The sequence below is a fragment of the Homalodisca vitripennis genome, unplaced genomic scaffold (genome assembly GCF_021130785.1).
Source record: "Homalodisca vitripennis isolate AUS2020 unplaced genomic scaffold, UT_GWSS_2.1 ScUCBcl_1574;HRSCAF=5367, whole genome shotgun sequence".
Lineage (NCBI taxonomy): Eukaryota > Metazoa > Arthropoda > Insecta > Hemiptera > Cicadellidae > Homalodisca > Homalodisca vitripennis.
Window position 1 is genome coordinate 61837 of NW_025777697.1, and position 11569 is coordinate 73405.

The 11569-nt window shown below is 33.5% G+C and overlaps 1 protein-coding gene and 1 long non-coding RNA gene across 3 annotated transcripts in view; both read right to left on the bottom strand.

The window, feature by feature from the left end:
- Window positions 1–5673, bottom strand: part of LOC124371537 (probable methylmalonate-semialdehyde dehydrogenase [acylating], mitochondrial) — a 31767-nt gene extending 26094 nt beyond the window's left edge. Inside the window, exon 1 of one of the 2 annotated variants that reach the window (XM_046829889.1) lies at window positions 5253–5673. In XM_046829889.1, the coding sequence (XP_046685845.1) occupies window positions 5253–5285 (33 nt within the window). In that variant the 5' untranslated portion in view covers window positions 5286–5673. Of the gene's footprint in view, window positions 1–4788; window positions 4945–5252 lie in introns of those variants that run through there. The other variant, XM_046829888.1, reaches the window with a different exon arrangement.
- A 37-nt stretch (window positions 5674–5710) lies between these two features.
- LOC124371538 lies at window positions 5711–6554 on the bottom strand. The gene is made up of 2 exons (XR_006923249.1): window positions 6343–6554; window positions 5711–5751 (listed from the first exon to the last, which is right to left on the bottom strand). It is a non-coding gene; the product is annotated as an uncharacterized LOC124371538 (long non-coding RNA).
- Window positions 6555–11569: the final 5015 nt, after the last annotated feature.

An 11569-nucleotide genomic window follows, 5' to 3' on the forward strand; every position in this document is an offset into this window, starting at 1 on the left:
TTGGCCAGGCAGGTCTTCTGACTATCCTGCCAGAATAAGGCATTCAGTAACTCTACCAAATCACATGCTGCCGCAACCTCAAAATTCGATAACCAAATTTGCAAACCAACACAAATGTAGCACAGGAAGATATTAGACATCTGCCACTTTGTTCCCACCTAACCAGCCAAAACCTTCCCATACAGCCTAGTTCATCACAATCAGTAAATTTTCAAAACACCTCTAATCGAGTCAAAACACTATCTCAGCGAGGGTGAAGAATATAATAAGATTGTAGTGTTGGCTGAAATGCATAGGCCACACGACAACAAAATAAACACTGCAAGAAACTTCATGAAAAGTCCTAAAAAACTTGATACTTTCAAGTCTGTCATGGAGGTGGACATTAGTCCTCTTCATCAAGGACTGACAGGCACATGGACTAGAAGAGTTTTTAATGATAAGCCTAAAGAAGACTGCCAAATGGAAAACAGACCAACTAAACTCCAGAGTGTTCCATAAACTCAGCTGTAAATAAAACATTAATTTTCCACCAAATGTTGACCGCCTCAATAACAAGTTTGAGAGACTAAATCACTTTCTGGCTGTAGCATATGCATTGTTGGAAATCTTATAATATAAATGGCTTAGAAAACTCTAACAAAACTGATAATACTACAATTAGGAAAATTTTGACAACCTACAACATTAATAGACTTGCTCTTCAACCTACTAATCACCAAGATCTCCAGAAAATCAATTGATATTGTGTGTACTAATCTCAGCCACCATATATATTGCTGTGATATGCAATGGGACCTCTGATTTCCACTCCAAAATAACATAAATTCCTCATCTTATAGATGTAACTTCAGCACACAGAATCTGATGTACTCATGAGTCTTCTAGCTGAGCAAGACTGGCTGAAAGTTTACAACTTAGCATATAATAGTTTCATTGACACATTATGGCTCTAAACACGACTTGACCCTACAAGCTCATCAGAAGAAGACAAATTAGCCGAGGTATTACAGACCCAAAGGGGGAAGAACTGACTAAATCATTTATAAGTGCCCAAGAAAGGTTTATTATCAGTAGCTTTCAAACAGACAAAATGGACGCTTCCCAGAAGAAAAAAGATTATGACCTGAAGCTAAAAAACACATCAGACAAGAAGCTAATGAAGATTTTATATCAAATGCTACAGACAAGAGTTAAGCAATATGGAGCATCATTAATAGTAAAAGAGCTTCAGCAGGAACATTGAGTGGGAGTTAGAGATAATGGAAAAAACACAGGACATCAACAAAGTAGCAGAACATTTCAATGATTTCTTCAGTAACATTTCAGATGCTACATTCAGAAATGCTAGCTTGTAGTTAAGACCATTCAGGCTCTAAAGCCAAAACTTTCTGCGGGGTTTGATTATATCTCCTCTTAAGATATTAAAGATAGTTGAAGAGGAAATCTGCCTGTCACTAACATAATAATATAAATGTCTTTCCCAAGGAATTTTCCCCTAAAATCTTACAAGTGTATCCTCTCCTTAAAAAGGGAATTAAAAAGGAATTATAAAACTTAAGGCCAATATAACTTGTCCCCGCTGTATCCAAAATTATTGTGAAAGTGGTGCTATCCAGACTATTAAACCACCTGCAGCATAACTCTCTTACTCCCAAATAACCAACAAAGTTTCATTGTTGGAAAGTCAACAACTGCCCTGGGGGCTACAGTTAATGCACTGTTGAATATTTAGAAGCTGAAAATATTGTAGCCAATGTATTTATAGATCCTAGCCAAGGTCTTTGTCTCAACTGTGAGAAAACTGAGATCATTGGGAATCATAGACGTAGCCTTAAACTGGTTTGAAGACTATCTACATGATTGTATGCAGACAGTAGAGCTGAACAATTTCAAACATATTATCAGTTATTGTGTAATTATAGATCACGACCGCTTAAAAATTCTTTCTGGAAATGAAAACATACTTTAAGAAATTGATAAAAATGGTCTGAGATCATTATAGCTGATGTGGTTAATGTAACTTGGATTCCAGCTTAAGCAAGCCTGGAGGGGGAAAAATAACTAGTATGCTAAAGGTTGAAGTTAATACATATAAAATTGTATCAAACTTTCAATAATATAATACTTTAACACAATAGGTTTTCTTTGAGTAACCATAGCAACCCTCTAGGGACAAATTTTCAGGTAAGTTGGTAACCCTGCAATAAATAGCAAACAGATGATTTAGTTATTGGAATTGTTACAACAGATAATTTGAAGCCTGTACTGTCCGCAAATACTACAATTAAAGATAAATATACCAATATTTTGCTAACAAAATTTATTAATAAAGTTTATATCCATTTTGGGATGAATTTATGCAAACCTATTTTTGGGTCCATACATTTAATATGTACACCTGCTTTTCACTAATATGTATTATAAAGAATATTTGTTATAAAGTAATAATAATAATAATCTTTATTGTGTCAACAATTACAAGATTGTTGCAGGTACATTCATCATTATTTGTATTGATTCTATCACAGTTACACCAATTTCAATTGTATAACAGAACTGGGATTTTTATTTTATTCTTGTTTTTAATAATTTTCATCCCAGCAACTCAACATGAACTCTTCAACGGAGTAAAACACCTTTGACACCAGGAGGAGGTAGTTCTGTTATTCGATATATAAAGTATCGATGATCGTAATAAGCAGTATAAAAACTGGGTCCACTTATTGTACTCTGCCTGTAATATGTATAAAGTGTTATTTCTAGGCCTATGTTTAGTAGTCCTTAGTTTAATTTTACTTGTTTAGACTAACTAAGCCATTGCTTACAATATCCAATACTTGCATTTTTAACAACTTAGTACAATATATTTAGAGTGTTAAAATTTGTTTCCTATTCTAAAAGTTATTGTAACAAAACACGAATTTTTACTACATTTTTATAATAAAATAAAACTTCAAAAACACTCCCTGTTGTTATTTTATGACTTGTTAAATATTATTTAATAAAACTTGTAGGCTAATTACATCAACTACATAATACTCATTACATTTCAATGCAACACCCTTTATTTTAAAGTTTTCACTTTAACAGAATTTGAAGAATGTCATATGAGGTTTGAAAAAAAAGAGGTTAAAAAAGAGGGTGGTGAGGTGTGGTATGAGGTTTGTATCTATGTCCGATTTCAGGGGTAGACTTTAATACGTGGCCTACACTTGTTATTCGGTTGTTTTTAACGAATTATTCGATATTTTTATCCAAAGGCCTAATTCAATATTATAATTTATTTAACTTAGCATATGATTTCACCTTAGGAATAACTTATAGTAGTTTTAATGTAAACAATAAACAGCAAAAAGTAACTAATATTTTGAGACAGAAAATGGCGATGAATATGTGGAAAATATGTGAGATATTTCTCACAAGTGACACTTAAGATTAGTTAAGTGGCTTCAACATGTACGTTTGGCTCCTGATAGCCCATGGGGAGAATTCTTTCCTCCTTTTCACAAATGCTGTTACTCACTGCTATCACCTGGACAAGTTATGGGTAGGGTACGATAAGTGGACCCGGTTTTTTATATCAAAATTGGCAAACGATATTACTTAATCATAACCATTGATACAAATAATCTATACTGATTAATTATTTTTAACGATTAATTAAATAATCTATATCAATAGCTGTAAACAATAATTTCAAATAATACTCTTAATGTAATATTTCAATTTTATATAAGTAACATTTGATTATTAAAAATAACAGTCAATTTTAGAAAACTACACGACATTGCTTTGAAAGATGATAAGACATGTTTTTCATGACTTCAACATGTTGGACTCGTGCGGAAAAAAATTATGTGAAATTTGTGGGAAAGAAACAACTGTAACTGTGAGAGGAGCAAATATGGTCGTCTTCAGTTTTCCTAATTTTGATTATTTAATTTGTTTAATCACTGTAAATATTATATACATATTTTAATTTAAAACATATGATTGTTATTGAGAACTGTAGATACTTTATATCAATTGATAGTCTAGGATTTGAGATGCGAATATTAGGTATCGATGATTACATTTTTCGATATAAAAAAACCGAGTCTGCTTATCGTACCCTAACTTACCCCAAGTTATAAATATTGTAAGGTTTCTTTGATGTGTTAGTCTAGGCCTTAGTTGGTTTTGTTGTTTTGTAATGTTAGTGTTAAATTTATGTTTTTTAAAATTGTAATGAACGAGATTCTTCTTGTTATGGTAATTTATTAAAACTCTTATTGTGTATGAATTTTTTATATCGAAGTTGGATAATATATCGAACAATTCAACAAAAACCGAATAACGAGTGCAGGCCGCTTATTAAAATCTCCCCGATTTCAGTACCAGCGTCACACACCATTTTTGTGTATTTAAGAGTAGGCTAATTACCACTGGATTTTGTAATATTTTTGTCAAAAATTATTCAAATATTATTAATTTTTTGTGTCATGAGTGATATATCAGAGTGAACTTCTTAAATTATATATTTATACAGTCTGAAATGTCTCAATCAAAAATATAGATGATTCCATTGCGGTAATTGCCATTACTATACTCAACAGAAACATTACTTTCCATTGCATTATCATTACCATTTTTATTTTTATGGTGTGGTTAAGATCTAGGTATCTACTAATGATTTTCAATTTTTAGGTTGGATCTTACTAATTTTAATTTATTAATTAGGTCTAAATACATTTAGGATGAACTTAATTTATCTACATGTAAAATGTATTATAAATTTACTCTTACCTTGTTATAACAAAGCCGAGGAACCAGTATCATTTTAAAGAGAATTATTTTTCTTACAAATAATCAATTAATTGAGTATAAAAAGAATTACAAGTCACTCTAACTTACTACAATAATCCAAAACGCAGAAAGACTTTATTAGGCCTAGTTGTAAATTATAACATAAATTATTTTGTAGCAATAACCTATAGTAATTCTCTAGGTAAATTAAAAAAATCTTAATCAAAAATATAGATGATTCCATTGCGGTAATTGCCATTACTATACTCAACAGAAACATTACTTTCCATTGCATTATCATTACCATTTTTATTTTTATGGTGTGGTTAAGATCTAGGTATCTACTAATGATTTTCAATTTTTAGGTTGGATCTTACTAATTTTAATTTATTAATTAGGTCTAAATACATTTAGGATGAACTTAATTTATCTACATGTAAAATGTATTATAAATTTACTCTTACCTTGTTATAACAAAGCCGAGGAACCAGTATCATTTTAAAGAGAATTATTTTTCTTACAAATAATCAATTAATTGAGTATAAAAAGAATTACAAGTCACTCTAACTTACTACAATAATCCAAAACGCAGAAAGACTTTATTAGGCCTAGTTGTAAATTATAACATAAATTATTTTGTAGCAATAACCTATAGTAATTCTCTAGGTAAATTAAAAAAATGTAAGCCGTTAATAAAATGTTAGCTAATTAAAGAAAATAAACAATAGCCTCTCTCCTTCAAGTATCAAGACAGGACGTCTAGGCTAGTGTAGAGTAGTGTGTGTAGGCTAATCACACTTATTATTCTGAAGTGACTGACAAAAGTGAACTTGTGTTTGTGTAGTGAAGTGACACTAATTAATTTTGTGAAGTTACTATTTTAGTCTAGTCAACTCAACAACAAACATCTAGCATCTACAGACCAGTGTTGCCAATCCACTTTTGGAAAATTCCCACCAGTACCTGAAAAAAATACCACCTATGAGCCCAAATTACCACCTTGCTTTAAAAGTATATTTAGGCTACTAAAGTGTGTTATCGACATCGTATGACAGTCTATATTTTGTAAATGCAGGGTGTCTACCAAACTGAACATATAAAATTCCCTGACTTTTCCAGGTTTTCTAGGTTAGACACTCTTAAATGGCTTAACGAGCAGGATTTTTTATTGCATTGAATATGGTTGATTTTAGAGCATAATATCATAACTTATATTGTAAAAAAATTAACTTTTTACTTTTTTACAGAGACAATTTGCAATGAAAAAGTTTAGTTTTCAGAAAAACAAATTTAACTTTCAATGAGCTTGGATCCATGCCAAAGTTTTTAAAAATAGAAACTTGTAAACTGATAAAGCAGACATTAATCATGCAATCCTGCTGTGATTCAAAGAAGGAGTAAAGGAATATAATATGTAAATGACTTCTAAAATCTCACTGTCAACCAGCTAAGCACAGGCTTTAGGTTTGAACATACTATTAGGCCTACAAAGTATTATTTTAGAGGAAAGGGCCTACCAAAACCAAACATGCAAGGTTAAGCAAAAATACTTACAACACTCTTTCATGATATCCTACCTCCAAAATAGGTTGTTTACTGATGTACAGTTTAATAAATTTGTATGATAAATCACATGAACTGTTATGTGTTGTTCTAAAAAATTCCACTTTTTTCCTTTAACTCAACTTGTAGCTTTATGGAAAAAAATTACACTAGATCACTGTTTTTTAAATGTGTTAACCACAATTTTTTAATGTCAGGCAAAGTGCTAGGCACACATAGTCTTGAAAATTAAAAACCTTAGAAGGCTAGCATTACCATGATGTGTTTAGCCTACTCTATAACTCAGGTTCAAATATTTATTTATATATAAATATATATATATATAATATACACACAAAAATTTATTTCACAATATATCACTTGATGACCAAAATATGAATCACAATATATTTGGCTATATTAACACAGTTTTAGTTTTTTTAAAAGCCAAATAATAATAATAAGGCCTAATTTCTTATTGCCATATATTTCTTGTGAGCATTTCCTTGGTAGGTTCAAATTTAACACATCCACCGCTATTTCGGATTCCTTCCCTTGTACCCATCAATGAAAACGACTGTTTCTGTTTTCAATTTGTTTCTGTCATTGGTTTTGCAATGCTTTCAGTTCACTGAATATTCGTTCGACAGATGAATTTGAAAATGGCAGTATAAAAAGTAAGTTAAACACTTTTTGTATTTCTGTAAACATAGCATCTCCAGCGACTGTCTTTAGACTGAATACAGCCTTCCAATATTGCATAGCAGACTCATTTGCATCAAGTTTATGCTCTTTGAAGTCTAGCAAAGCATGACTTTTCCACTGATTGTCGAGTTTTTGGACATCAACAACTTTCTTCAGAAACGGGAAATCTGTTAATGACATGAGCCCAAAGACCTTACTTTGAAGGTTTGGGCACTTTTTTGGCTCCAAGACACTGAGGACATCAAAAACTTCATCAGAAAAAAATCAAATCTAGATTTGATTTGTGTGACCAATTCCACATAGAAGCTTAAAATACTTTTTAAGAAAAACTTCAATATCTTTCTTTTCTGCATTTTTCTTTAATTCATTAAATGTTTCTGTTGCCTGAATGCCTAAATATATTTGTTCTAATTGCAGGAAATGACGGGGGTTTGAATGCTCAATGGACATGATGGGTGTATTTTTAATTGTAGTTTAAGTCCATGTAGTTTGTACACAGATCTTGAAGCATCTTGTGAACCTCTGGTCGCAATCTATGGAGAAGTGGTGTTTCGGATTGGAACATTACATTAAAATCTGTTAGCATACCCAAGAACATAAGACATAAACTCCAAGTATAAGTAGATAAATTGGTTGTTCATAGCAGCTAACATGCTATCCACTGTGTTTGACGGGTCTTCGACAGAAGCGGTCAGCAGGTAGGCCTTCAACGGTTGAAATTGTTCAATCACTCTGGTCAACGCAAGATTTTAATGACAGCCATCTTGTTACTGCTGGTGATAGTATTTTGTGGATTTCCTCTTGAAAAAACTCTTGGAACTGTACAAAGGCAGACTGTCTCCCAAAACTTCTGCTGAAGTGAGCCCCAAGATTTCGGAGCAAATCCTCCACTGTCTTTGGTAACTTCATACATGCTTTACTTGCCGCCAGGTGGATCAATGTGGCAAGAAACACCTTGGGACACATGCAATGTGAGGGATTTCTATTTTCAAAAGTGAAAAAACCGAATGATGCTGCCCCACCATCACATTACATGTGTCAGAACTAAATCCCACTAAGTTTTCAATGGGTATATTTTTTGATTTCAGCGAGTTCATCATACCAGTGAATAATTCATCAGCAGTGCTAGATTTGACTTCAAACATGTCAAATAAATTAGTTTTTGGCGTTCCAGTTACATCATCAATATAGATAACTGTGAGGGCACATTGATTAACCGATGCCTGATCCGTTGTCTCATCCATGATCAAGGAGAAAAACGATCCTGGTGCCCTTAGTTTTTGGTAAATCAATTCCATGAATGCGGGACCTAAGGCTTTTTTAATCACAGTTGTTGTTTTAGTGCGTTTCATACACAGTTTAGCAGCAATTTCTGAGTCCGGAAAGACCGATTTGCACAGCGGAATCAATGTATCCATCAGCGAAAAGGGCAGGTTGTTGTTGCAATTAGGCCGGCTAATTTTAATTCTGCTCGTTTGACACTTTTATCTGTTGTAGTTATTCTGTTGAACAATTTTTTTTTAAGTCTTTGTTAGTGGCTATCTCCTTGATTAATTTTAGGTTGCTTGAGGGACTTTCCATGACGCACAATCTCTGTTTTATGCGCCCCCCATGACTGCATCACAGACACTACAATATGCCATGTCTTGTCCGGTTCTTTCTTTGACTTTTTTTTTTTTGTAGCCAGTTTTTGAACTGGGGTCATTCAACCAGTTTGAATTGAATTTTCTTTCTTTTTTACTAGGCCTAATGGTGGCAGTATGGGTAAACCTAGACACAATTTTAGGCCTAGCAGCAGTTTTTGGTTGGGTGGTATTTGAAGTTGAGTGTACGGCTAGGTCTGTATCAAGCTCAGTTTCCTTGCTACTAGCAGCAATATTAACCTGGTCCTCCTCACTAGAGCTTTGACCTAATGGTTCTGGATCATCTGGATCTATTCCTAAGTCTTCGTACTCCATTGGGATTGCAAGAGACATTGAACTAGGCCAAATAGATTTTTTGCTCGATTCACCATGTGAGCTTTCTACAAACGACTTGCTCTGTCTACTTTCATCATCTTTGTCTTTTTTCTCATCTTCATCTTTCTTAGGCTTAGGCCTACCTTTAATAATAAACTTATCCATCTTAGTAACTTAAGTTAGTCCAATTAGAGATTCATGTCAATAAAGCTAGTTCAAAGTTAGATGGATTGTAAATGGAAAATGTAAATTAGTTAGGCCAACACTAACTATAGTTAGGTGATGTTTAGTTAAGCTTAGGGAAAACAATTATGAAGCAGAGCAGATAGGCTAGTAGTAGGTATTACAAAGCATAAATAGGACTAGGTCGTTACCTAGCTATAGGCCCCTAATCATATTTACAAAACAAATGATTTGTATGAACTTAAAGCAGCAAAGCTAGCTCTCAAAAGTGGTCATCTACACTCTAAAAAATAATAGTCCAAGAAGAAAAATAGCATTGCAAAAAAGAGATCTACGTTCTTAAGTTATATTGCACTATAAAATAATGGTCCAAGGGGAAAAGATTGGCCAAGCACTACTAACAGTTTATGACATGAACACAATAAAAATAATGGGCTAGTCCGAGAAGAAAAAATATTGCTACATTTTTGTAGCCTATACCTTGGCCACAGTCTACACAATTTCACTACATACTTTACTATTCTAGGTCCACGGATTAAAATGCACGATAAAGAAAACTTGAAATCTTACGTATCTTGGAAAAAAACGTACTTAACTAAAGCCAACTCACACGGCTATGAAATCTTATCATCCATTAAACTGATCAACTTATCTCAACTGAATAACTTCACTAGAAGAAATAAGAAAATAGAAACCAAAATTCAAGAGAAGAAGAACACTAACACTATTACTAACAGCATAGACTAAATATCCCTGGTGTTGTTGTTATCATAGACTAACTATGCCAACCGTCAAATTTCTATCTTAGCATAGAGTATTAAAAACAACAACAATCTGAATACATATTGTAATATTATATCGATTGAATGTGTTGAATGGGAAATCAATCAGGTTACCTGAAAGCGGAATTCTCAGTGTTCGTTGTTTTCCCTAATTAATTTAAAGTTACCACCAATTTACCACCGGGGCAAAATTACCACCTGAAATACCACCGAGACCTTAAATTACCACAAAATGTGTGGTAATTACCACCCGATTGGCAACGCTGCTACAGACAGAGTAGGGGTAGAAGTCTAACCGCTCACAATACAGTCAGCGGAGTGGCATGTGGCAACGCCGGTAAGAAAAAGGAATACCTTTCAAGTATTACTGCTGTTAGTAATTGTTTTTAATTCTCTTTTTTAAGCATTAGCATTTAGCTATGCCGGTTCGATGTACACTGCATTCATGTCTCTGACGACAATATGTCTTCCTAGGGGTTTGATATAGCCCAACGCTGCAGTCTGTCGGGAAATAATACGATATTCTCCTCTCTTCTCTTCTATTGAAGATTTCCGATGTCATGACCATCTCACCCACCACAAGGCCTTTTCCCTAATTGGTCTCCTATGAACTGGAGGGTTTGGTGATAGCGAATTTGAAATTGAATTCAATTGCTAATTGTTTTGTAAAACAAACAATTTATGTGCAATGTACTTGACTTTGAGTGGCTGTTTGACGAAATAAACTTTGGATGTGTTGCTGTTGAGGTTGAAACCCCTAGAGTCATCGTTGTTAGCATATACCATTCTCCAGCAGGTGATGAAAATATATTTTTGAACAATTTAAAGCTGCTATTGACAAATCTCAGCCGATTGAAACCCACATCCTGATTGGTGATGATGTTAACTCTAAGTTCGATGTTACACGAGATAAACCCAGTGTGAGAACATTATTAAACCTTCTCAGGCAGTTTGATTGTAAATATCTTAATAATAAGCCTTCTCCTTTTAATACCTGCCTCGATAGCATTTTACCAACATTCCACTCGAGCTGAGTAGTACCTGTGTAGTTCCTGTTGATATCAGTAATCACAGTGGCCTGGAGACAAGTCTGCAAATACCATCTGTTCCTGACTTTAATAACTAGAACAATAATTGTGTATTCCGTAACTTTTCTTCTCGTTGCCTGGACAATTTTTCTGAACTTTTAGGTAGTGTGGATTAGATGAAACTACTCGGGGAAAACCATTTGCCTGCTGAAGACAAGTTTGCTTTATTTTTTTACCAAATTCTTAGAGTTGTTCAACCAAGCTTGCCCTTTGAAAATGTTGACAAAGAAGAATAAACAGAGGTTAGTAAAACAAAATCGACATAAAATTGGTACACTCCGGAACTAAAGAAAATCAAAGATAATGTTAGTCTATCGCAGAGTTGACTTGTGCATTAACAGTCAAGAGTCACATATGGCCTACAAACATCTCAGAAATCTATATAAACAAGAGGTAAATAAATTTAAACTGAATGCAAATGTGAAATTTATTGAACTCTCAGCTAACAAATGTCAGGCTGCCTGGACCTTGGTCGGGAAGGTGTCAACTCAGGGACGGCAGGTTCCAGATGGTTTAATTAGCG